This window comes from Trematomus bernacchii, unplaced genomic scaffold (assembly GCF_902827165.1).
Source record: "Trematomus bernacchii unplaced genomic scaffold, fTreBer1.1, whole genome shotgun sequence".
Lineage (NCBI taxonomy): Eukaryota > Metazoa > Chordata > Actinopteri > Perciformes > Nototheniidae > Trematomus > Trematomus bernacchii.
Window position 1 is genome coordinate 20,393,264 of NW_022987564.1, and position 27,691 is coordinate 20,420,954.

The 27,691-nt window shown below is 40.7% G+C and overlaps 2 protein-coding genes across 2 annotated transcripts; one reads left to right on the top strand and one right to left on the bottom strand.

Annotated features, from left to right (window-relative positions):
* Positions 1-1,329: 1,329 nt before the first annotated feature.
* si:dkeyp-92c9.2 (uncharacterized protein LOC571482 homolog) lies at positions 1,330-5,731 on the bottom strand. Its single transcript, XM_034124409.1, has 2 exons — positions 5,317-5,731; positions 1,330-4,223 (listed from the first exon to the last, which is right to left on the bottom strand). The coding sequence occupies exon 2, from the start codon at positions 4,064-4,066 to the stop codon at positions 3,068-3,070; it is 999 nt and encodes a 332-aa protein (XP_033980300.1). The 5' UTR covers positions 4,067-4,223; positions 5,317-5,731; the 3' UTR covers positions 1,330-3,067.
* A 1,318-nt stretch (positions 5,732-7,049) lies between these two features.
* Positions 7,050-26,633, top strand: LOC117477521 (complement decay-accelerating factor, GPI-anchored-like). The gene is made up of 12 exons (XM_034124192.1): positions 7,050-7,077; positions 18,327-18,521; positions 18,639-18,738; positions 19,241-19,311; positions 19,563-19,745; positions 20,928-20,993; positions 21,090-21,170; positions 22,683-22,757; positions 25,047-25,085; positions 25,166-25,204; positions 25,295-25,346; positions 26,309-26,633. The coding sequence occupies exons 1-12, from the start codon at positions 7,050-7,052 to the stop codon at positions 26,337-26,339; spliced, it is 960 nt and encodes a 319-aa protein (XP_033980083.1). The 3' UTR covers positions 26,340-26,633.
* Positions 26,634-27,691: the final 1,058 nt, after the last annotated feature.

Below are 27,691 nucleotides of genomic sequence, written 5' to 3' on the forward strand. Positions count from 1 at the left end.
ATATTCAAATGTGGGGCTTATTAGAAAGCATTTTGGAATCTAAACGTAATACTAATACTAGTCTTCTATGTGAGCTAAATTAGTTAACCATCACTGAACACCATGATGTCACCAGAACTACCTCTTGTACTACACTCCTACACCTACAAAATACCTCAACCACCTCCACTGAGATGCAGATTATTTTTGATTTATGATATGACACCAAGATCAACCATAGAGGTTGAAAGTGATTTTATGGCAAAAAAACATTTCCAAGCCATCATTTGTGGCCATCTTGAAAATGGCCATCTGAGTGGATAACGGGCATTTTCAAAAGGAGTTTGTTTGCCAAATGTAGTACTTTTATCCACTTTTGAACGATTTCCCTGGTATATTCAATTATTTGCCCCACTATTGGTTGACTGGCGTGAGCTCATGCCAGATCCCTCAGGCGGGCAGGAAGGAAGCCGTCACTCCAAAGAGCCCGGATGAGCTGCAATAGCTGGGCTAAGCTTTAGGTCTCTGAAGGCCTCGGAGCAGGATTTGAATGCAGCACACGGGGAAGTGTGTCCAAATCTCATCGGATTCTGAACCTTTTACTCATTCCCTCATGTTTTCATCCCTCTCTCTTTATTTGATTGGGTGGGAGGATTAGGAGTAGATTAGGGGAGGGGATGTGACCGAGAGTGGGTTTGTTTGCACATGTGTGTAAAGGTCGGATCTGAGAAAGGACCTTTTTTTATCCTTGACCTTGGTGGGGAATACATACAGCAAAGTGTGCAAGAGCTACTGCCCGAGGAGGAGAGGCGTGGAAACCCTCCAGAGGCCCCAACACAATAAGATTAAGGCTTTGCCATGTGCTATTGTTGGCACCATGCCTTGGTAAAAGCTGGTCAAGCAACCATGATATTAGAGTTGAAGCAGCTTCTTAACCATGTAGTATCCTGCTGGGAAGTTGAGTATCCAAAACTGGAGGTGGGGACACAAAAAAAAGGATACATTAAGACAGGGGTGTCAAACTCAATTTCATCGCGGGCCACATTCGCATAAAGGTTGCACTCAAAGGTCCGGTTGTAACTATATAAATATATAATATATATAAAATAATGTATTATATTACATTATTGCCTCTGAATTGGATTATTATCGGATAGGATAATAACTTAGTAATTAACTACGTCTGAAAGCAGAAGTCCAGGGCAAATAATTGCAAGTTTCTTCAGTGCGCATGTCACAAAACGAGATGCATTGTGGGACATGTAGTTTATGGGCAACGTGCTTCTGTAAAGTGGCATGTAACCGTATAATAAACATATTATATTCTTTGCAAGCTCTTGCAGGGCCACATAAAATGAAGTCGCGGGCCGGATTTGGCCCCCGGGCCTTGAGTTTGAGATCCCTGCATTAAGAGGATAAAAAGAGAAGGAGACAAGCTGAATATAACCAATTTCTTTCATATAGCCTTTTTCTTGTAAATAAAGGTTTACATTTCACTTTTTCATTGGAAAAAATCTTTGGTTAAACTAGTAACCGGTCACACCAATCTGGTGCAAATATGTGCAGTTCATTTGTGCTTTCCCCCGTTCATCTACTATTTTTTGCGTTCGAAATTAAATTACAGCCAAAACATAATCTGCCAACTTCTGGGTCCTTTTGGGAAATTTAACAACTTTTGAATGTTTGGGACACAAAATCCAGCAAACCTTTTTTTTTTGTATCTTCATATATTATTCAGTGAAACAATTATGCCAAACCTTGGGCTCATCTGTGACTACCTCTGAAAACACATGAAATCACACGGGATGAGATTAAAGGCATTGAAGCAAAAATGCCAATGGTTGATTGAGAGGTAGAACAGGCCTGTTGAGGATGATGAGGATGGGACTGATGAGAAAGTGGGACAAATTCAGCAAAAACACAATAAAGCTCTTAAACAACTGAGAGCTTCAGTGCCTCTGCTCTGGACCCTGAGCTGCACACGTGTGTCACGCAACGTTTCATCCATGCACCAAAGTGAATAGAGAGCACACAACAAGGTAAAAGTGTTTGTTTGTGTGTTACAGTCCAGCACGGTCCAGCCTGGCCTGGATTAGCCACTGAAGCTCTGCAGGGCTGCCGAGTGGACAAGAAGGGGGCAGAGGTTGAGGAGGGGAGGGGCTGCAGTAATCTGCTAATCTCATTAATACCACAGCCTGTGGGTGCTCTGTCAACAAGATGCAGGGGACAAAGGATGGAGCGAACAGCTGATGACCATGGCTGCCCCCCCCCACACACACACACACACATCCATCTCAAATTATGCTTCCACCAGGAGAGTCTCCTGAGATAAAATGGAAACACAGATGCAGGCTCGAATGAGTAACGATAAAAAAAACAGCAACTGTCCCCTCAAGCCAGACGCCCCTCAAAAGGCTCCACAAAACTCCGCTCTGCTTTACTGACCACACAGCAGGACCTAACATGGACCTCTCAGCTGTCCCCGTCACTCTGACTCACTTCTCACTGCTGCCACATGGGGCTTAGCCAGCAGCGGATGTCAACATGTCTCCTCTTGTTGCCCTGGAAAATGTAACTTGGCCTCGGAGGATTATATTGTCTGTTTTATTCTTCTGTGAATCCACTCCGACGTTTAGAATGCAACTGTTGAAGAATCCTTGATGGTATTGGTGGAGGGATGATGGCATCCTATTGTCCTAAGCACTGATTGAGCACATTCAGAGAAGTTCATAGAGGATAGGAGGCCTGGTTGTGCAGATCCAGAGAAGCAGCTGGGACCACGTACGGGACAGATGGGCCAAATGGTTCTTCAATTCAAGTAAACTCAGGTGGATATTCCAGGACAAGGAAAAGAAAAGAAAAACTGTGAGCTTCTTTTATGCCAATTATCTTGGGGAGAATGTTTATAATTCCTTTTTGTTGAAGATGCAAGGGAGAACAGAGATAGAATCATTAAATGTATTACAGATAGGCCGATATTCCTCCAGCAGAAGAAGAAAAGGAATCCGATGAGGCACATGTATGCTTCAGTGTGCAAGTATACATGTGCATGAGTGTACAAAAAGGCATGTGATCAGCAAAGTTCTTCTCACCGATCCAGCAACCGACTATAGTCCTGAGGGCCGCAGCCGCCCTCACTCTTGAGTTCAGCAAATACTTGTGTGAAATAGTGCGGGTCCGCGTTGATGCGCAGCATCTTAGCACTGGTTGCATTGATGATGGCGAGGCAGCGGTCCCAGAAGGCCTCCTTACCCGCCTCCACCAGGAAGGGCTTGAGCGGGTACGAGATCTCGTTGCCCATGTAGGAGTAGGACAGGTAGAGGCAGGTGAGCAGGATGGCCTGCAGCTCGTGCTCCGACGACACAACGTCGCCATCCACCACGTCTCGACACAGCATGTAGACGAAGACCACGTTGGCGGGCGTGACGAAGGCCTGGTCCTGCCAGCCCTGCAGCAGCAGCGAGCGGTCCACGGCCCGCAGCCACAGCACCGGGTCGGCGGGGGCCAGGAGCTTCAGCCGGTAGCAGCGACAGCACAGGAACTCCCCCAGGCAGCGCAGCAGCTCGCTGGTGGACGCCTGGACGATGACGCGCTTTGGGGACGACGTCACCGTCCCTTGGGGAACTTTTTTCACAGAGGAGAGCAGTTGTGATTTGCTGTAGCCGTATCCGTGGCCCTGGCCCAGCCCCATGCCGTAGCCGAGCCCCAGACCCAGACCTGCTGGGCCCTCGTAGCTGGACAGGTTGGCACAGGACAACGACTTCTTCACATTTTCGCGGTTGAGGTGCAACAAGGGGTCCTTTTGGTAGATGTTGATGTTGATGTTGTTGTTGTTGTTGAGAGGGTCCCCGAGGGCCATTTGACCACCGGAGCCTTTCTTGGAGTTACCCTTTTTCTTGGTTGAAGCCACCAGTCGCTTCCATGTCAGCGCCGGGAGGAAGATGGACTGCCCCCTCTTCAGCCCGCGCTCTTTCTGGCTGTTGAGGGAGCGGCTGCTGATGCTCGGGTAGTGGCTGAGCGAGCCCGGACGGTTGTCATAGTAGCCTGACTTCCGAAAGCCGGGGGACAGGGATAGGATAGTGCCCATGGTGAGTCCACAGATTATACTGCCTTGCTGATGCTGTTTAGAGAGTTTGTAGCAAAGCTCTTTTACTTCCTATCCAGCAGGCGATGTGAACTCTCATCAGGGAAACAGCATGAAGACAAGAGGGCAGTCATGTTTGAACGAGCGTGGCTGCAGAGACCTGCAACAGGAAGAGAGGGTTTAAACACAACACAGTAAAATAACATCTAATCTCACTTTAAATCCATATGGGCCACAAACAGTGCAGTAACTAAGTACATTTACTCGAGTACACAACTTAAGTACAATTTTGAGATACTAGTACTTCTAATACATTTAATTTGTTGCTCATTTGTACTTCTTATCTAAAATTCAGAGTTTACAGTGTACTTGTACTTTTACACTACATTTATTTAATACCTTTAGTTACTTTGCAGATTGGGATTCATTATTTGAAATATACAATCAGCACATAAATAAGACTTTAGTAACACCTGACATCATACAAAGTCATTCAAACATGCTCAGCCTTTACCAGCTGTGATAAACAAAATAAAACATCATTAATTATAATCAGAACATATCATATATAATATAATAAAATCGGCCAATCGGCATAATGAGTCATTTTAATTTCAGTACTGTAAGTATATTTTAATGCTAATACTTTTGTAGTTTTACTTGAGTAACATTTGCATTGCATGACTTTTATTTGTAACAGAGTATTCCTACACTGTGATATTACTTCTTACACCTCTAGCCACATATCGTAAAGTATAATAACATCTGCCTCTCCTACCATTACAAGCTCATCCTGTGCAGCCAAAAGCAATTAGAAAGAGGGGATCCTAATGTTTCCAAACATCCTAGGTAGAATATTTGGGCAAATGTGTATAAATTCCTGTCAAAATATTTGACTGGAGGGTTGTGTTTTATACAGAATATATGTGTGATACTCAGACAGTCAGGATAAGACAATGTGTTCCGAGCTCTAAGGGAAAATAAACTGGATTTTAAAGGGTTAATCAATGACCTACTATTCTCTGGAACCCGTGAAGATTCCTTGATTTAAAACTATTAACAGGATATATCCATGCATGAGCCAAAATGGTGAATCGAGCACATTTTAAGCATTTTACGCACACTTTTTCCTTCTTTATCAAGATGTTCTATTTTTAAAATCAGCTGAAAACGCTGTTACTTTAAAAACAGCAACATTTTTCTTAACATTTCGTCTCCATAGCTGTCAAACTTAAGGCTGCTTTGACGCTTACCTGTTTGAACGATATGTCCGGGTTTGTGTTTTGCCGCAGTCCGCGATGGTGCAAAGATATAAAGGAGCGTAAAACAAGCGCGCTGTTTGCGCAGCCGGTAAGCAGAGCTGGCAGAGAGAGGGATGCTGGTCCTTCTGCAGAATCAGAGGCAGACAGTCGCTCTTTGCTTTGACCTACTCTTCTCCAGAGATGTGGAAGTGTGGATCAACGCGTCGGTGCTCGCCAGGCGGTGCCGGTGTCATCCTCCGCTGCACCGAACCTCAGGCGGACGTTGTTGTGATTATTTGTCTGTTCGCTTCTGTCTCCATGTCCGAAATGTAAACTTTCAAAGAGTCTTTTCAATGTTTTCCATCTCGGAGCGTAAAGTCTCCTCTGACTTCCCCCGGTTCTGATCCCGGTCCCCGGTGCAGCTGTGAGTCCGGACGCGGAGCACTTCAGTCAGCTACTGACCGCTGATCGGTCCCGACCTCTGAGCGGGATGTCTCACATTAGAGGCTGAGCAGCCACACGACACACACACACACACACACACACACACACACACACACACACACACACACACACACACACACACACACACACACACACACACACACACGCACACACACACACACACGCACACGCACACACACGCGCGCGCGCATGCACGCACACACACGCGCGCACACACGCACAGACACACACACACTTTTCATCTGAAGCAGGAGTCATTTTAAGTGTAAAGATAAGCCCATAATAACTTTATCGATGCATATTTGTCAAGAATAAAAAAGAATCTAAGAAAACAGAAGTTACATATTTATATATATACTATATATTATTACTTACTAATAAAATAATGCTAAATAAAATCACATCATTAAGCAAAAAATATTTATATTTAGAAAAATAAATCATAATATATTATTGAATAATTATATTAAACTAAATTACATTTTTAAACTAAATAATACTTATTATATTAAGCAAAACAAATACAATTAAAACCACTTATGGAACAAATGTATCTTTAAAGAGAGTTAAAATAAAATAAAAGAAGTTTAGCCTGTTCCACTCTGAGCCTGTTTTTCAGGTCTCAGGCTCGAAAATGACATTCCCAGAACAAATGACCATATCTTCCCTTCTAAAAGGGTTAAATTAATAATCTTTTCTCAAAGTAATGATAAACCTGTGAGTTGGATGTAGAAGTGTCAGAATCAATATAAATATTCAGATTTTACATAGTAAAAAACTGTAAATTATAGTGTCCGTCCAAAAATTATTTTTTACAGATAGTGAAAACTACCCTTGGATGATGGGTTAGTAGACTAAAAGCTTTAGGAATCCAAAGTACAACATATAATAAGTACCCTGTATCAAGATTGATGCAAAACAAGTGAAATTTGACCTTTTTAGAGAGATTTAGCCAAAAACTGGGCCATCTGGGGTCATTTGGGTGGATTTGACCTATCTCTGGCCCCCCTTGCTCGATCTGGTTGGTTGACATACCCTTGTGACCGTTAGAGCCAATAGAATCGAAGGAGGATACTCACATAGACACACATTGTAAAGAAAAAATGTTGCCGCTTCGCGTGTGGAAAGTGAAACTAAACTGGAGGAATGTCTCCTTCTGGAGTTTGGAAACTAAAACGCAGTTGTATTGCTTATGGATTATCAGAAATAATTTCAAAGAAGGCACAGACACATAGGATGAACCTATGGATTAACTGCAGCATCGTTTTTTTATCGTTTTAATGCCATTGAAGACCACTTTTGACCAAGGTAAGATATATTTACGTGTTTAGCTTCTTAGCTCCACATGTGATGATGTACGCTTTCGTTGATAGCGTCGCGAATGTTTATCACTGAGTGTTGAGGTGGGCACCGTTAGATTCAGTGTCTCCAGGACACCAAAAAATAGTGTTTGGTTGTGCATCTAGGATAAGTAATAAGGGAGTTCTGAGTGAGTTTATGTGCCTTTGTCGGTCCCGTTTTTTCGATCGAGGCTAATTCAGAGGCTGAGTGCTAGCATTGTGGGTTTTTTTTGAAAAAAAAAATGAAAAAGATCAGTTAGCTGAGTTTCTTCCCGTTACATGGATATAACACATTCATAGTTTTATTCAATATTAAGATTCCTTAGACGTTGTTTCCTGCAAATGACGCGTTTATCCGCCCGGTACCGGGGGGAAGGCGTGAAACAGGTTACAAATATTAGTTATAGTTTTTTTTTTCTGATCGCTTCACTTCAAGGATTCGTAAAACGTTTCTCATAATTTGCTGATGAACAGCTCCCAAATGGACCCTGTGGTCGTTCTGTTTTCTCAACTGCTGTTCCCAAGTTCACAATTGAACTTTGAACTTCACTGTAAGAAAATCAAACACAGGACAGGAACCGTAACACAAAGTAGTGCTTTCCTATTGGTAGTAGCATTAGAAGCGCAGTGGCAGAAGTTTTAGATGTTATGAATGAAGCAAAATGTTTTTGACAGCTCTGCACAAAACAGCTCTTGTCTGTTAAACGTTCTCCGCTCCATGAACTGCAAATGGTGCAGAATGCATGCGGTGCAATGAAAGCATAATGACTTATGAATAATCCCTCAGAAGCCTGGAAATATACCCTTTGTGCACAGGGAGGTAACACTGTAGGTTCAAATTGAGTTATTGGAACATTAAAGCCCAAATGTCCTCTTTTTAACTCTATAAGAGAGTAAACACCATGTATTGTTTCTTTAACCCTTCTGTGTCAGTCATCAGCCTGTTGATCAACTTTCATTAAAGACCAATACAACGTAATGAATCAAATGAGAAAATATCAGATCATTATGAAATGACTGAGAATAACCCGCACCTAGAAGGGCTTTACTGTATGTTGTAGTGACCTTCCCTCACGTGGTGGTAGGTGTGCTGTTATTATGCAACTGTTTTCATAAATCCATCCTGCTGGAGGTCATGGAGTTGCCTGAGCTGTGGAGTTTAAGAGGATCAGATACAACATGGTGAGGCCGGCAATAACTCATGAATGAAACAATCCCTACTTCCAGACCCGGGTCATTATGTCAGATCTCTCTCTCTTCTTAAAGTGTGCAAAGGTGGTTAAACAGGTGGTGCCACATGATTGGACCATTTTCCTTGATTGCCGCCTCCTGATTGGTCCAACAAAACGTTTAAACTGCTGGCAATGAATCAGCCCTTTCTCATCTTCACTGCTCCCAACAAAGAGCCAGTAAACAAACAGTTTTCAAGTTTAAATAATGGCTTGATTTACGATGAATTAATGCTATACTATTGCGGATGGATTGGAATTCATAATCAGATTTTTAAGAACATCTTTTGGGTTGCAAGGTACAAAATCACTTTCCCGAATTCCACTTAATTACAACTTAACATATAAGTGTGAAACCATTTATTAATACTAACATTTATAACTGAATTATTGCCAAATCAAAGCCGTACACTTTTAACTGAATTACAAAGTGAAACTTTTAAAATAATGATTAATGACACAGTGAGTTCCATTATACACTTTCAGTAAACACTAGATTGTTAGAAAGTGACACCCACACATTGTTTGATTCCAATGCTTTATTTTTTGGAATATCCCATGCCAGAGACTCAATGGTCCTCCTTTTCACTCGACTGCTGGGAGAATAGGAAGGACTGTTTCAATTCCCTAAAGATGGGTCATTTTGTGGAAACCAGAGAATAAACAAATACTCACACAATAATGATAAGATAAGAGGAAGGGTGGTGGTAGTTTGCAGAGGACAGCAAAAGAAAACGTAAACAGAATATACTGCATGGGAAGAGAAGAGATTTTCAACTTGAAAAACTCCCTTTGTTGTCAGTACTCGAACACATATATATATATCCTTCACATCAAACACCACAAAACAGTAAAAGACACATCTAAAAATCACCTGATCAAAACACAGTACTTGTTTAATACCCACAACAGCCCACTAATTTGAGTAACTTAATAATTAAATGACAGTGTAATAATGGCTGCAAGCAGTCCATTCATTACTAACAGTTGACCTTTAGATCTGGTTCTTCTTCAAGTAAAGGTCCACTCCTTACACACCAAACTGACACCAAAGAACACGTCTCGACCATAGACTGTATATATATAGGCCCTGACACACCAGGCCGAAATCGGCCGTTTTTGTTAGTCGGACGACAAAGCGTGCCCTGTCGCCCAAACTCAATTTGGTGTGTCCCGCACCGTCGGCCGTGACACGCCTTATTTGGCCTTTCATGGCCGACGCACGTGCGGCCACAGGCAGTCGTACAAATAAATCACTCTGATTGGCTGTTCAGCTAGCGAATCAGTGCATGAGAAGCGAAACGGTTGCTTGAGAATGTCTTCCACAAGCAACACACCAATGGCTGATAGCTCCAGTACCGCACGAAACATGTTTTCGATGGACGAGAGTGAAAATGGAACGCACACGCTATTTGTTGTTTGTTTAGATCACGCAGTCTGTTCTTCTTCTCTGTCTTCCGGTTGTTGCCTCTTTTGAATGACGAATACACACTACCGCCGCCTGCTGGTAAGGAGAGTTATTGCCACTCACGCATGCGCAGTTCGTACGTGCTCGGCTGAAGTCTTTGCGGTGTGTTCCAGTGCGACACATGGCCAAGACGCAGGAGAACACGGCGACGCAACAGTCGGCGTCGGCGAGTTCTCTGGTGACTGCTTGGTGTGTCAGGGCCTTAAAGGTCTCGACGGAACGTCGCCTCACGTCTCCTCACGTCTCCTCACGTCTCCTCACGTCTCCTCACGTCGCCTCACGTCTCCTCACTTCTTATTATACATCCATGCTTCAGCCGATGGCCAAGTTGCACATAAGAACTGCGCATGCGTGAGTGGCGATAACTTTGAAAATACACAGCCGGGAAAAATCTGCCACTTCCTTACAGAGCCCCTCCTCCAACACACACGAACGCGCACATGACCAATGAGGGCACGAGATAAGTTTGTGCACAGATGGAAGGCTGACAGGCAGGTAGGCCATCCAATTATTTTAGCCGGGCCGGCTAAAATGATTGGTCGTGCTTTTTACAGTATTACGGCTTCCACAGATGACATTTTTTTATGGATTTTTTTGTCAAAGCACTTAAGATATTCATTGCTATCGGGATGTTAAGAGCATTCCACGGAATATAACAAAAAGTGTATCTCGAGCCGGTTTCTCAAACTTACCTACCCCACCTTTAATGTGGAGAAAGATATGTCCTGTATGGGTTGATTGTGCGTTGATCTGTTGGTAATGCCTCGGGGTTCCGGTGGGCATGTAAACAAATGCATAATGCTTTGTGGCCTCACCCGGTTGCATAGCGACGCTTATTGTTTAGGTGTCTTTTCTGGCCCGGTTCTACGGGGGTGCATAAGGGTGCATTGCACCCTCAGTTGAGTCGTTATGCACCCTCATTTGAATTTTTTTTTTTAAATTAAAAGTGAAAAAAATAAAATAAAATAAAATGAAAAGTGAAAAATATTACATATATAATAACAATAATAATAATAATAATAATAATAATAATAATAATAATAATAATAATAATAATAGTAGTAATAATAAGAAGAAGAAGAAGAATATAGTTGAAATAAAAAAATTGTAATTGTGGTTAAATAACATTGTCTGCTGCATTTATTTGGTCAATTTAAACGGTAAGTAACGTTATTATGTCAGGTGCGCGTGACCTGTACCGCTGCGCGTTCGTCCTCTGCTTCGTTGCCCCAAACACCGCCACCCCTTCAGCGGCCCGCAAGTGCCAGAGGACCTCGGCAAAACAGAGCCTGCCCAGGTATATTAAAAAAAGTACCCAACTCGCCTGTACAGTGGGGTAAGGCGCTCATTTTGCAGCTCATGGTTTCAAAATAGAGATTGGCTGGAATATTCATGTATAAAAGATGCCATCTTCTGCTATGCATGCAGACATTTCGGTCTTAAAAGGGGAGTGATTTGTAAAATATCCATAAAGAAAAAGTACATCTGTTTACAGTTCTGTTTCATATGGATGTTGAGATGTATCCATAGATCTCTTCATTTTGCTCTCAAAGTGCACCAGATTGATGGTTTTAACTTCAATATTTAAAAAAAAATCTTCCCGGGGGAACATGCCCCCGGACCCCCCTAGAGGAGGTGAGGACCCCCCTAGAGGAGGTGAGGACCCGCCTAGGGTGTTAGGTCCACTCCCCACTAAAAAAAATAGCACTTTACCACTGCACCCTCTCTAATCTCAGATGCACCCTGAGTCATTTTGTTCTGGAACCGGGCCTGTGTCTTTTAATAAGCAGGTAGTCATATCATTAGCTAGAACTAGCTAGATCTGATCGATATGGACATAAACGCGAGTAAAGTCTAATCTGACGGGAGAGAGAGATCGGCTGCTGCTGACGAGTCAACACGCAGCTCTGCATGATCACCTGCAGCGGTGAGCAGAGCAAAACACACTTCAGGTTAGAACATCACACGTAGCTATTTTAATTACCTCTCAAACTATCTAAACTAGTTATAGATACGTTTAGTTTGACTGTCGGGTCACTCATTACTGGATCCGCGAGCTGCATGATACTGACGGGCTGTCAGGAGAAGGAGAGAGTGCTCTGTTTATTATTCCCGCGTTTTTGTAAATTACTGTACACTTTTGAATAATGTAGTTAATCTACTATAATTAGTTTGTTTAATATCGAATCATATCAATTTGTTTTAAAGCTCAATAAATAACAAAGAAGACCTTTGACCGGCACTTTTCTCATTTTGTCCGGAAGATTTCAACTTTAACGGACATTTTGACCGGCAAAAAAATATTCTAACGGGAACTCTGGTGTATATGTCCGCATCTGTAGCCTGTTATCGACGCTCATCGACGGCCCGACATCTATCGACATCTATCGACGCTGAAAATCGGCTTGGTGTGTAAGGACCTTTAGTCTGATAAGTATTTTGTTTGCACTGCATGTAGATCTAAATATAAATGTTACTACAGTAAATGTAGCCATAGAAACCATTGTATCACCGAGGTGTGATGTGTAAACAGCCTGTTGTTATCATGTTTCTGTTGATGAGTCAGCAGCATTTCCTCCAGCCGTTTACAGAAAGCTACAACAACAGGAGTAGAGAAACACTAAATTTTTTTAATCATTTTTGGTTTAAACCAATCACCTGATTGATCATGACTCATCGTATAACCTGGTAGACTATCTCTAAAAGCTTGTTTGGCAGCATCTCAAACAAGATGTTCACTTTATTTATGATCATGAGTCATCCTCCAGAAAAGAGCGGAAGAAAAGGCCTCCAAGCTTTAAGTGAAAGCAGTGATAATGTTATACTCACCTCAGACACTAACAATAGCAGTTAACAGACTGGGCTTGAGGGCAAGCATTGAGATCTTTAGAGAATGTAAACAACTCTAAGTTTCCCTTTTTTATTTGCACAGATAATAAATTAAAGCCATAAAAAAAGATTAAAACAAATTCCCTGAAGGGCTAATAAATTAGACAAATACTAATTATTTATGTGCTAAAAATATTTTTTTTTAATTGTCATTTTCTTTTAACAGGCATATAATAGTATAAAGAAAGAAGAAGTAGCTTGTTTCAATAAATAAACTCTAACCTAAATAAAAACGTTTGTGAGAGACAAATAAATTGTTGTAAAATGATTTAGCTTGACAGAGAGTTGTTCTCAATCTTGTGAAATTGAAATTATTTACACATCTGATGTTATAGGTGTGGATTACTGACATGCCTTCACTTGTTTAACCTTTGATTTAAACCTTAATGAAACACAGAATGACTAGTTTAAGTGAACGAGATGCGGGAAAAAAACAGTCGAGGCAGTCCTCTTCTGACATAATCCCATCTTTGTTTTCCTCCTCTATTTAACATCAGTGGTGGAGCTGTATAGGGGAGATCTCCTCATTCAACACACACACACACACACACACACACACACACACACACACACACACACACACACACACACACACACACACACACCATTCTCTGTCCTTGTTTTCTCTGCTGTTCTTCCCTCCAACAGCTGCAGGACTCGGAGCATCTCCTGCACAGCTGACCCGGATACACTGACGCCTATGAAAGAGCTGTTGTTGTCCACTGATGAAACACACACACACACACACACACACACACACACACACACACACACACACACACACACACACACACACACACACACACACACACACACACACACACACACACACACACACACTTCTCAAGTCAATATTCATTTTGGATTTAAGAATGGCTAAAGGCCGCTGCGAGGCACTAGCACCCCCCCAGCGCGTCACAGTTTTGCCGCTGAGAGAGAGTGTGTGTGTGAGGAGCTCCACGGATTGGTCCATTTGGACCAATGGGTCCATTTTGGTATGGTCACGTTACTGTACCCAGGAAGATTAAAATGGAAAAAGAGAAATCTCCAACGAGGCGTTCTGGGGCAGCATAGACAGGTCTTTTCTGTGTTAGAGTTTTACTCGCTACAGGGTGTACTTTGAGGGTTTGTGACTCTGCAGACCGTTTACATGCAGAAAAAGCTACATACTGTAACACACAAGGGGACGGGTAATAACCGGAAAAGCATGACATGGGACCTTTAAGATATGTTTACACAAAACATGTTATAATATGTCTCTGACAATTATTTTAATATTTGTAAATGTTTTATGCAAAAATAATTAATGGTCCTAGCTTCACGAATCTAAAGACTTGCTGCATTTCCTCTTGCCAACGACAATAACATGTTTTTATTTAAATATTATATTCAGTAATATGAATGAATGAATCAATCAATGTTTATTTATATAGCCCAATATCACAAATGTTACATTTGTCTCAGTGGACTTCACAGTTTGTACAGAATATCAGTATGACAATACGACACCCTCTGTCCTTAGACCCTCACATCGTACAAGGAAACACTTCCGGAGAAAACCCACAGTTTAAAGGGGAAAATGGGAGAAACCTCAGGGAGAGCAACAGAGGAGGGATCCCTCTCCCAGGACGGACAGACGTGCAATAGATGCCGTGTGTGAATAGAGTTTTTACAGTATGGTAGTACTATGTGTATGTTACTTAAGGATCTGAGTCCTTCCTCCAATGTTAGTGCTCTGCTCTTTTGAAATGATGGGTCACATCTTGTTTTGGTATCATTGCTGTTTGACCTATTTGCATTATGTAATTGTGATTTGAACTGTAATGCCTGCAGTCTGCAGCAGCAGCAGAAGACCGGTGCAGTCGATAAAGAAAATTGTTTCCTGCTTTGTTTTTTTAACCAGAGCTTACAAATGAGGCCCAGCAGCTGTTTTTCCTTTTTTCCCCTCTCTCTTGTCAAAAACACTTTGATCCACATCCAAACGCAGTGGATCCGTCTCTCTTTCTCACACACCCACTGATCTTATTTTATACATGTTTTAAAACAGTAGCATCAATGCACCAACATGATGAAGAAGGGGCTCCTGTTTCCTCTTCTTTTGGGTAATTATTGCATCTATCTTTTCACATTTCTGAACATAGAGTATCTGCTGTAACTTGTCTTGTTTGCCAATTCACTGCATTATAAAGTCGTTTATTGTAGCCCTATAACACTGAACCTCCATTTAATTATTATGTGTTGACACAATCTACAGTATAGAGGTCCAGTATGTCAAAATTAAAATCATTCATGCTGCATACAAACATTTATGCATATATTTTACATCACCTATATGTATACATTTGTGTTTATTTGCACAATAATTACAATTTGCAGAAAATTCTCAAGATCCCTCCGCTTCGCGTCGGGTTCCCTGATCAGCCTGTCGGGTGTTCTTTTCCCCCATAATGACCGCCTCGCTGCACATTATCCCGCTTAATTACACGGCCATATAAACAATCTACAGAGCCCATTCCGTGTTCCTGTTATTGTTTACTTCCTCTCTGCCTTCTTCTGGTGATTTATCTGACGTCCAGCGCTCCGTCTTTTAACCTCTTTTCCTTTCTCTTTCTTGATCCTCCTTAGCAACCTTCATTATAGTCCTTGATAGTGGTCTGTACTAGCCTACTGTATTAACAACGTGTCACATGTTAAGAATGTACAATCAGAATCGAGTATTCAACTAAGCCGTGTAATAACAGTTGTTAGTAGCCTTAATGACCTACAGTTGTTATGCTATACCACATTGCCCTTCACTGGATGTATAATGCACTAAACTACATTTTAGCATTTAAAATACCTAGCCATTCTTTTGCGGTTATGTTGGTAAAGTAACTCAAAAGTAATATAAAAGTAGTGCATAGTACATTTCAGAGACAGTAGTATTGTAATGTAACTTATTACTTAAAAAAGACAGTAATAAGTCATATGTACTGTATTACATTTTGGAAGTATCTTGCCCAACACTGGTTGCCACATCAAAACAAGATAAAAAAAGAACACAAAAAGACAGAAAGAAACAGGATGTCAGACATTAGAAGTTAGAGTAAACCAGGGCAGTGACTAAAGGAGGGTGAGCAAAAGGAGGACACAGACAGAAAGGGGCACAGAGATGCAGGAGGGAGAGAAATGGCGAGGACAGGGTGATGAAAGAGGGAAGAGGCAGGCTGTGGAGCTGCTGGAGTCAGACGGGTTCACCTGATTACACATCTGTCCGTCCGACTCTAATCTCACTCCTAAAGACATGCAGACGTAATTGAGGGCAAAGACAACACAAGCCCACCCTGGGATTACATGGTGGTGATTCAGGCTTTATTAAATGTCAAATAATGACCTGATTTAATGTCCACTGCGGATATGATGGAGGTGCCTAATGCACTGATAACTGCACCAGAGTTTAGTCGTGATGAAACATTTATGCAGACAATTAAACTTGATTGACAGCTCAGATTTAAATGTATATATTTTAAAAAGAAATAAGACTGTTTGTTCCTGTTTGGATGAAAAAAATAGTGCAGCTTGCAGTTAACTATGGCCTAATATGTTCCTGCGTGTGCTTATACTGCCCTCTACTGGACAATTCAAGTCAGTGGTGACAATACAGGAAGTTTTAGATTTAGATTCGGGATTTGTAAAGGAATTGCAATTTCCACACGAGTGGCCTAAAAAAAGTGAACCACTGTTACTAAACTATTATTTTCCATTCTATCCAGTGGTTATCTTTATGCTTTTTTACTACACTACTTTTCCCCCATGTTTGCAGACCATTTACATGCACACAAACCTATAGAAAACCAAAAAAAACTTAAAGGGCCTCTTTCATTTAAAAGTAGTTAATCAAAGACTCTACATAATGAGCTTGCTAAGGTTAGATCATAATTTGATTAATTTAAATTAAGACTGACTCATTTACTTTGAAGCTATATTTAACATCAAAGATAGATTTATGATAGGTATGATAGATTGTTTACCTTTTACCTTAAAGTTTAACATATCTTCTGCAGTGTATTCCATCTAATTCATGCTGCAATTGCACATCTCCGCCTCAGGCATCTACAGCAGTAATTTGTTTGAACATTTTCGTCAATATAGAAAAAACACTTGATCCGTGAATAACTGCCAAGAACCCATCAAGTCCTTGACTTTGACCCTGGTGTGAACGAAAGCCACTGAATCATTCAGAACTCTATACAGCCGTAGTAGAGTAGCCTTAATGGCTGTAGACGGAATGGTCTGAATTGCATGTGTTGTTAATTGACTTAAATTGCTTTAAAATGCCTGGAACTGTGCAGAACTGGATTTCTATTCGTACTATTGCATAGAGGATGTGGTCAATTGTCTGCAAAGAACCAAAAAGAAAACATAGACATTTGATTCTAAGTCTTTTCAGATGTGCACCCTAGGAAGAATATCTAAACATTACGTTTCACTAACCCTATTGTGTTAATGTGTGAAAAAATGACCTTCTGCTGCATAATGTCGAACAAATATGAGATGTATTTGTGTTTTATGCAACCTTTATCTAAAATGGGTAAGCATTTGTTGATATAGATTTAGTATCAATTAGAGGTGGGAATAGGCACACATTCATATTTGCTTTCATCCTGAACAACCCGCACTTTTTCACCTGTTTTTTGTTTAATAAACAACAAACTAGATGTTTAGTATGTTTCAAGCAGTACGTAGTAGTATTGCTAATGTCTATGGCTAAAGATAGCCTTGTACAACATTCTGGTTGCATAGAAAAAGGTTGTTTTGCTACACCATGATTATCCCACTGCTACTTTCATTAGTCAGTGCCTTCCCTCTAACACACCACTAGATGTCACCAACTTACAGTGAGGTGTTGAGTGTACATGGTGAGAGGAGGAACACTTCAATTTAAATGTGAATACAATATATTGACTCAGTTTATAATTTTCCTTGCAGTTAGATTTTTTCTAAGAAGATGTTTTCTAAAGAGAGTTTTGCATATTGTAACAAATATATCGTAAGAATATGCAGCATTTGAGCTCTTTCTTGTGAAAAATGACATTTATTGCAGCAGGAAACAAGTACTTAAACGTCACAGCTATGTTGTTGTTCATGAAGATTTGTGAGAGGTGAATAATATGGGAAAGAAGTATTTATTTCCCAAAAAGTAAGGTAGCCCTTATTTTTGTAACATCTGTTATATCATAGAGAAGTATATGAAGAAAATAGAAGTATTAGTGGAGCAAAAACTTAAGTTACTGATACTTATTACATCAAATTCAGTCTGAAATGGATGACATGGCAGGTGAATTATGCAGCATTTGACAGATGTCCAGGTTTGGGTGGGAACCTCATTATCAGATGTGAAGAGAAGCAGATGCATTCTTCTGGATTGGTTGTTAAGAAGGGAGGTGTCTTCATCTTTCACTTGGACAAGGGTGTCTGGAGAGATAAGAGAAGCAGGCCATGTGACAGAGACTTCCAGAGAAGTGGTTTGGCCGACTAGCACCCGTTATCTACTAATGCTAGTTTTTTTGAGCACCTTAATTATCATGCCAGATTTTAAAACAAAAATAAGTCGCTGTTCATGTTTAATTTTTGTCTCTTTTTCCCCCCTAGCCGACTGCCCCAAACCTCAGACAAGGGGATATGTTGTCCTAACCTACGATTTACACTTCGTACTTCTAATGAATACTTTTCCAGAGGGTGTTGATGTCACTTTAGAATGTCCGAATGGATTTGTCAAAGACAGTGGCTCTGGGGTTATAACCTGCGTTGATGATAATTGGACTAAACCAGATCTCACCTGCAAGAGTAAGTCCTGTCCTCTTTAATTCAATTACAGAGACTCTTATCAAACCTTTATTTAGTCCTTTTGAAGTGAATACCCTGACCTTAAAGTTCAGTATTAATGTTTGTTTTATATTACAGAGAAGGACTGTGGTCTCCCTACTTTTCTACCAAATATGAGCTTTAATACCAGCGCCGGTACCCTGCTTGGTGCTGTAATAAAAGTCATTTGTGACAAAGGGTGAGTATTAATGTGAAAGGTATTTTTCCCGTGTAATTGTTATCTAGCTGAGTTATACATTAATTTAAAGGTAGAGAAACAAGTGTCGGCAACACAGTGACAACACAAAGGATGCCATCAGTAGATGATCATTTTCCCACGAAGTATGTGTTTTTGCTGTACAGTTGCCGTACAGAAAGTGCTGCTGGCAATTAGCCTTAGATGACTGAAGTCAAGGTGGATTCGCTAATGGAAACAGTCTCTAAAGATAACCAGAAAGTCTTGAAAGACAAATAAAGCTGTTGCCAGAAGTGCTACGCTGTGGTTTTGCTGATTAGAAACTTGGCTCTCCATTTGCGTACGTTGAGATATTTGTTCATTTTTAGTTCTTGACTGAACTCTGTAAGAATTTGCTATCAAAGTTGAAATTGCCCTTCTGTTGCAATACAAAATGATAACTCTACATTATCAAATTCTCCTTAAATAAACCGCCCCTGCTTTATTTTCCTTAATCTTTCAACAGCTTCCAAGTCAGTGGATCTAGCTTCAAACAGTGCTATGCTTTAGGTTGGGTTGGAAAGGCCAAGTGCGAAAGTAAGTCTCTCTGTTTTTGTATTTTATGAAGCTGCAACCAGAACCTTCCCACAACAAAAAACAAAAGACAGCAGTGGGTTGTTTTTTTATGAAGTTCTTCTTCCTCTGTTGACTTCTTTGTTCTTTTTCTCAATTCTCATTGTTTGTCAGCTTATACAACAGTTTATACACAACAATATGCATTATTTGAATTTACTCTTGATTTTTATAATAAGAATGTGTGAAAAACATTTGTTTGTCTTGTTCCTCAGTTGTAACATGTGAAATACCTGTTAAATTGACCAATGGCAAAAGCTCATGGGATTCTCGAGATGAACCAATGTATGGAGAAATCATACAGTACATGTGTGAAGATGGATACACCCTGATTGGGAAAAATAGCGCTAAGTGCAGCGAAACTGGTGAATACGATTCTCCACCGCCGGCTTGTGAAGGTAAAGACAATCCATTCATGTGGATGTGGACCACACAGGTGGTTTTGCATGTATTAACCCATTCTTTAAACAAATCTATTTACATTAGGTCCCCCCATTTTCAAACCATACAATATATTTGTAGATAGATTTCCAGTCTTTGTATGGCGTAATGAATGAATTTAGACATTTCTGCTGTTAAAACATTGATGCTTTCCTACTCAAAGTCTTGCATGAAAGAGTGTAATGGACATCTGTACAATGACAACGTTTTATTCATTTTCGTACAACAGAATAGTATAATTATTTTAAAGGGGCCCTATTACGGTAATTTAATCTCAGGTTTCCTATTTGGAGCACTATAGCCATTACAAGCGCAAGTGTTACATAGTGATGTCACTATGTTGGATAGAAAACAAAGGAGTCCAATGGAGGCGTTTAAGGCAGGGTGTGTGTGAGAGAAACTCCCTCTAGAGGGAACTTTGGGATTTAAGCCTTTGCAGACAGTTACATGTACTTAAACCTATATAACACACTACAGGAAAGGTGGAACCCCCAAAAGCAAAATATGGCCCTTTTAAGGGGAGACACTAGGGTAAAAAATAATAAAGTGAAGTTTCATATTTCATATCTATGAGTTGAAATATGTACCCAGTTCACGAGTAGTACATCCCCTTAATTAAATTCTGCCTGCAATGTAATATTCCTCAGGAAAACCACTGGCATACTTTGACATGTTGTCTTGTATTGCGTGGTCAAAACGTTCCAATCTGTAATGAACATGAACAGAGTGTTTATCTGTAATATACTGTATTCAATTAAATACAGTGCACATGCTGTAGGTGTTGCCATGGTGTCACTGACGACACTCTGTATTGAACACTTTCAAGTTCACACATCATCACTCCTCTCCAGACACTCTGATCCCAGCTCTTTGATGAAGCAGTACTCAAGCTTCACAACATCTCTCTATTCACCATTCATGGCTGTGCTCACTCACAGTTGCTTTAATACTAACTGTCACACTCATACTCTCCTTAACAACTTAACAAGGTATTGACTAAAGAGCAACCTTTTGATTTAGGAGGATCAGGGGAAGATTTTTCACATTCTGCATGTCAACTGAAATGCTCCTCCACCAAACTGCTGATTTATTTGATTTGATTAAAACCCAAGATAAATTCACCAGTTTTCTATTCATAGGAGTGACGGCCAAAGCTATATCTACAACAGAAATGGTAACACCAACACCTAAACCTCCAGCACAAGGTATATAAATAATATCGCCTCCATACAAGAAATCCAGTTTCACAATATTTTATCATTTGTTAAGACATTTTGACTTATTATTTTCCACTTCTACAGATTCCTCTGCCACACCCACAGCTCTTAGAGATAAAACTGTCAGAACCAGCACAACAGCAGCTGTCTCACCTTCAGTAGGAGGTAAAGAAATATGTCTCCCAACAAACCGATGGGCGTGTAATTAAGTTAAAAACCTTTTAGGCACAGCACTTGGCAGCATGATTGGATTATGTGCATGCTGCATGCATCTCAGAAATTGCTTCTCAGCTTCACAAATCACATTTATTCTGTCCAAGCTTTAGAAGAACTAAGAATTGCTGTGATCCCTCTGTTCAAAGGTTTGCCTACAGAGCAAACAGGTCCACAGACGACGCCATAGCCCTCACCCTCCACACTGCCCTCTCACACCTGGACCCGAAGAACAGGAACACATATGTGAGAATGCTGTTCATTGACTACAGTTCAGCATTCAATACCATTGTGCCCTCCAAGCTGGCCATCAAGCTCAGAACAGAGGGCGCTGTTGTCACAGAGGGCGCTGTTGAGCCCGAGGGCTCAACAGCGCCCTCTGTGACTGGATCCTGAACTTCCTGACGGGCAGACCCCAGGCAGTGCGGGTGGGAAACATCACATCCTCTACCCTGGCCACACACAGCTCCAACACCATCGTGAAGTTTGCTGATGACACGACCGTCATCGGCCAGATCACAGACGACGACGAGACGGCGTACAGAGAGGAGGTCGAAAACCTGACATCTTGGTGCCAGGATAACAACCTCCATCTCAACGTCAGCAAAACAAAGGAGCTGATTGTGGATTACAGGAAGCAGCAGGGAGAGGGACACGCCCCCATCGCCATCAATGGGACTACGGTGGAGAGAGTCAAAAGCTTCAGGTTCCTTGGGGTCCACATCACTGAGGACCTGACATGGTCTCTTCACACCACCACCATCACCAAGAAAGCTCGACAGCGGCTCTTCTTCCTCCGCAGGTTGAGGAGGTTCAAAATGGATTCCAGGATACTCTGCAACTTCTACAGGTGCACGATAGAGAGTATCCTGACTGGCAGCATGACGGCCTGGTACGGCAGCTGCACCGACCTCGATCGTAAGGCTTTACAGAGGTTGGTGAAAACTGCACAGCACATCACCAGGACGGAGCTGCCATCCATGGAGGACCTCTACTCCCAGCGGCTCAGGAAGAAATCACTACGGATTATCAAAGATCCCCATCACCCCAGCCACAAACTGTTCTTTCTGTTGCCGTCTGGCAGACGTTACCGCAGCATCCTGGCAAGGACAAGAAGATTCGGAGACAGTTTCTTCCCACGGGCAGTGAGACTGTTAAAAAAATTGAACTGTTGAAACAACTTCAAACATTCATCTGCTACTCAGTAGTATGTATCTAATACCTAATATATATATATATATATATCATTCCAATAACTTGTACTGTATATAGACTCGTACTGCACTATTCCACATCATAACTTTATTTTATTTTATAACTATTATTCTTTTTGTATTGCTCTTGCTCTTATTGTTATTATGTTATTATATTGCATTGTTGGAGAAGCCTGTGACATAAGATTTTCAACTACATAATTACTCTGTAGCTATGTCAGATTGACAATAAAGAACCTTGAACCTTGAGGTGGCAGAGACAATTTGACAGCTGAAGGTAGAGCTACAACCAGTGTACCATCAATGACGTCGTCTTCATTTCAAGGTATTGAACCATTTTTTAAAAAGCTGTCAAGTTGTAGCTTGGGCTTTTACTGTGCCTCCCAGCAGCAGATGCTTCCGGAGCCCTCCTTGTAGCCTTATAAACTGCGCGTCTTTTTAGTTTGTTTATCATCACGGTGGTATGGTGGCCCACAGGTGCAAACGCGCTACAACGGCAGAAAACACTTCCATTAAGAGAAACTGGCTGCAGCTTCAGAAATGATGCAAATGTTAAGACACAAATGTGACAAAACATGCAAATAAAGAAACATCTTCACCAACTTGACAACAGATGCGCAGGATTTAGAAAAACATTCATCAACTTGACGAAACATGTGCAAAGCTTACTAATTGCGCGCCATAAACGAAACACAGCAACAACAAAAAAAGCTCAGCTCAGGGACACTAACAAGTGATTATAAAGTTAACCAGCTGTTAGTGTAGCTCGTATATTTTGAATGACTAGGTTAGCTAGGTTACCTATAATATCCGCAGGAATCCTGCGATCACATTGTTAAGATAATCCAATAAAACTAACTATTTAGGTACATATCCAGTGACCGTGATAGTTATATTGTATATAGTTTTTGAAGCTGCAGTGCGTTTCTCCTGATGGACGTGTTTTGGGCCGTTGGAATTTGTTTGCACCTGTCGGCCACCGTACCGTGGGATTTAAACAAAGAAATGCTGCAAATATTTTTTAAACTGAAATTGTTTAGATGAGTCATAAATTAAAAGCAGTTGAATTTTTGTCAGCATAATACAAAATAAAATGACTTCTGTGCTGCTCTCATACACAAAAAGATCTCCCTGACTATTAAAGGGGACCTATCATGCAAAATGCACTTTTGTACGTCTTTTATACATGAATATATGTCCCCGGTGTTCCAGGGAACTCACCAAGTGTCAGAAAACACAACCCTCTCTCTTTTCCTCCATACCCAAATCTCTAAAAACGGGGCTGCAACGGATCTGATACAGACTGATACAGATTTGAAATATCTCTGACGTCAGAAACAAGGAGCTCCGCCCATGGGCAACTCTCCACCTATCAGGGGAATGAGAGGTTGCCGTAGCATGGTAACAGCATGGTAACATGACGCTCGTGCCTCACCCCCCTCCTTTGCAAGGGGGCGTGGTCAGCTGCAGCTCATTTGCCACAGAATCAGCCCTTGCAAAAACAGGGCTGGAATACAGCAAATAGAGCGAAATGAGGCATGGCTAAAATGCATGATCTGTTTGGTATTTTGAAAAAAAAACTTCACAGACATGTTTTATATAGGTATGGCCCTACAATATATTATTCAAATATAGCATGATAGGTCCACTTTAAGTTACTCATTTAGACATTTCCTGAAAAACTTGAACTAACAAGTTAAATTTAAGGGAATAAATAAAGACTCAGAAGAACCAAAGTGTAAACACAACAACAATGTGATATTTAATTGGGGGGTAATGGAACAGGCTATTTATTGGGTATTGGGCAGTTGCCTGGCAACAAGCGAAGACATGCTCACAGCGGACATAATATACATAATCCAGCAGTTAATCCCTTGTAAAATGTGTTTTTAAATTTTGCACATATTAAACTAATGAGATAATAATAAGTGCATTTCTGATGTTTGAGGGAATTGTAATGCTAGCTGTTTACCCATGTTTCCCGTCTTTATGCTAAACTAAGCTAACCATCTGTTGGATATAGCCTCATATTCAACAGCGAACAATAGTGGTATTAATCTTCTCAGTTAAATCTCCAGCAGAAAGCAATTAGGCTATTCCTCAATTTAATTCATGGTTCTGAGTTCGCCTTCTAATTATTATTGTTTGCAAGGCGGGTAATACAAAATGTAATTTACTAACTGACGATAACTGTCATCTAATATTCAGACATGTATCCCTCCCTCAGTCCCTGTGTCAGCTATTATATTAATGTGTTGGTCTTTCTCTGCCTTAATAATCCAACATGGAGACACTGAGAGGAATGAGCTGGCAGCAACACAACAGACCTTTTTTTTCCCCGGGCGCTGTACAATTTCCCCGGGCGCTGTACAATAGCTGCCCACTGCTCCTAGTACTAGACTCCTTGTACTAGGATGGGTTAAAAGCAGAGGCCAAATTTCACTGTGTGTGCTGTGTGCTCTGCATGTGTGACCATTAAAGAGGGTTTCATCCCTCCCTATTCTATTCTATTCTATTTTTGTGTGTGTTTATATCTGATGCAGCCTGAGTGAGTGCTGTTGTTCATGCCAGTTGAAATAGTTTACATACTAATAAAACTGTTGTAAACTTGCAGATAAGCATGATGGGGCTGTAAATACTAACCAGGACGTCGGTGAGTTTTTGAGCCTCGTTACAATCAAGATGTTTGAACTTTATGTATGCTTTGCATTTAACTTTGCATTTGTTTTTCAGGACACATGCCTGTTATAATCAGTGTGATATGCGTTATAGGTAATGTAAATATTTTGTCCTCGGGAGAACATTTACCAACATTTTTCAGTTGAAATACAAAGTATATTCTAATGTTTTCTTTCTTTACAGCTGTGTGTATAATGGCGCTCTTTTTACACAAGTTTCTTCTGAAGAGAAAAGGGTGAGATCCACTGCTTTACTCATAATGCATGACTCCTACTTGATTATGCTTTTTATTCTTTTCACTTTCTGCTCATTTTAACTTTAAATATACTTGTTGTACTCTCAGAACATAATGTAAAGGTCAATGTTAGCAAATATGTCTGCAAACAGTTACAGCATGCATCCTCTGCTGAGGAATGAGGGAAGTCAACAGGAAATCCTTTAATAAAACCGGCCGTGACATAGACACAGCATCAGGAAGTAGATTCCCTTCAGGCCGGATTTATGAATCAGGATGTCTTTAATAATCAAATTCAATAAAAAGAACAGTTTGTGACTCTGTGACAAAGTTGTTAGGAATGCATGTAGCCTGATTTGACAAACAAAAACATACAGAGATGAAGGCACTGAAAGATTTGTAACATTTTATGAATTCAATTAAAATCAAGATAAAGCGAATACCTGATTACAGCCAGATTAACATTCCTTAAACATGACCAATTCATATAAACACATGCATGCTTAACAGCCAAGGTTAAAGCTTATTTGACAAATAAATCATTGTTCTCTCAAAGTTGCAACGACTAACACTAACATTTCAGAATACTAAGTTAATACCTAATAAAACACCCTTTGGTGAACTACTAAAATCTTAACATAAAAATGACATAATCCAACAATTCTGACATAAATTCCTTATGACACCATACAGTAGCTCATATGAAGCCGGAGTTATTACAGTTCCAAAATCTTTAGATTGACAGCCTGACAAAGGTACATGTCCTGTCTCCCTGTGTGTTAACTGTTATAAGAGCAATTGCCAACCAAAATACCTCTTAAAACGTATTTAAATGTTAAAAATATTGTTCTTAAATTGGGGCATATGAAGAAAAATCAAGCCTGAATGTCGTGTTCTTTTCATTTTCTGCACCACTATGAATGTAGCTCAAACTAAACAATTTTCTGCTTATTTTTTTTCAGCTCTGCAAATGGAACCGCGCCTATCTACTAAAGAGCATCTGTTACCCAGGAGGGATGTGCCAAAAAAACAGTAGTAGTGCCTCTCAGAGGCGATGGGGAAAAAAGATAACTAAGATATTGCACTTCAAATGGCAGATACTCAAATCTGTAAAAGTATCATAATTTAAAACAAAATCCACTGAAAAGCACTTTTTTTTAATGATTTTTGTATTGCCGCTTTATTTTAACAGTTGTAAATACTTTATGCCACTATAAAATTGCTATTTTGTATGTTATCTATGTTATAGACTGGAATAAAATCCTTAACATTGCTTCCATGTCTAATGAAGTCTTGGGAATGTATTTTTCCTTTTTGTGTGTGTGTGTGTGTGTGTGTGCGTGTGTGTGTGTGTGTGTGTGTGTGTGTGTGCGTGTGTGTGTGTGTGTGTGTGTGTGTGTGTGTGTGTGTGTGTGTGTGCGTGTGTCATTTCCAGCAGCAGACCAGCAGGTCCTGCAGCATGTGACCTGGTGCTCTCTCAGGTGATAGAACAACAATATTTTAGGCCTGTGCACAACCAGCACACACCTCTCCTCCCTCACCGTGTGTGTGTGTGAGAATCTGTAAGCATGCACGGATCATTTCCAACCCGGTATCACGGCAAGACGTGAACATGTGACGATCTACCATGCTGGGAGACGTGAATATGTCACGGTTTCGTCCCTTCAAACGTGACAGTTACACGGTATTGTTAACATGGCCCAACCAGTGGAGAAATACCCGGAAGTGCCAAGCAAATGGTCTACCGCGCCTATTGGTCGGTTTTTATTGTCAAAATTAGATGTTTTTCATTTATTTTTTAATCGTCACACTCGATTTCGCCGATTTTCTTGTTGCCCTAGCTGGTCGACACCTCTTTTAGCAGAAACAAAGGCTACATTAATGTATTAAATCGATGTTAATCCATGTGTGTGGAGGTGAGGATGTGGAATTAACGGACGTGACGTTGTGCGATTGCGTTGCCAGGCAACGCAATTTACAAACTCTTAGCTACAACCCTAATTATATTTAAAAACATTTTAGAAGGCCTCACGAAATACTTTAATGTAAATTAAAATGTAAATGTGAAGGGGTGTGTGTAATGTGGTGATTGACATTATTCACACACGGATCTATGGGTTGGGGGTATTGTTCCGCACGGACATTTTAGTTAAACGGACTTACTGTTGATGTGAAATCCGAAAAAAAATACGTTATACAGCATAACGGTGCACAGCTGATATAAAAGGACTTGTCGTTTTTAAAGATATTACTGATTTTCTTTGAATATAAGAATGTAAATACTGATTTGAGAGAATAGCCAGGGGATTTGGGTGATGGGAGACACATCTATGGATTCAGAATTT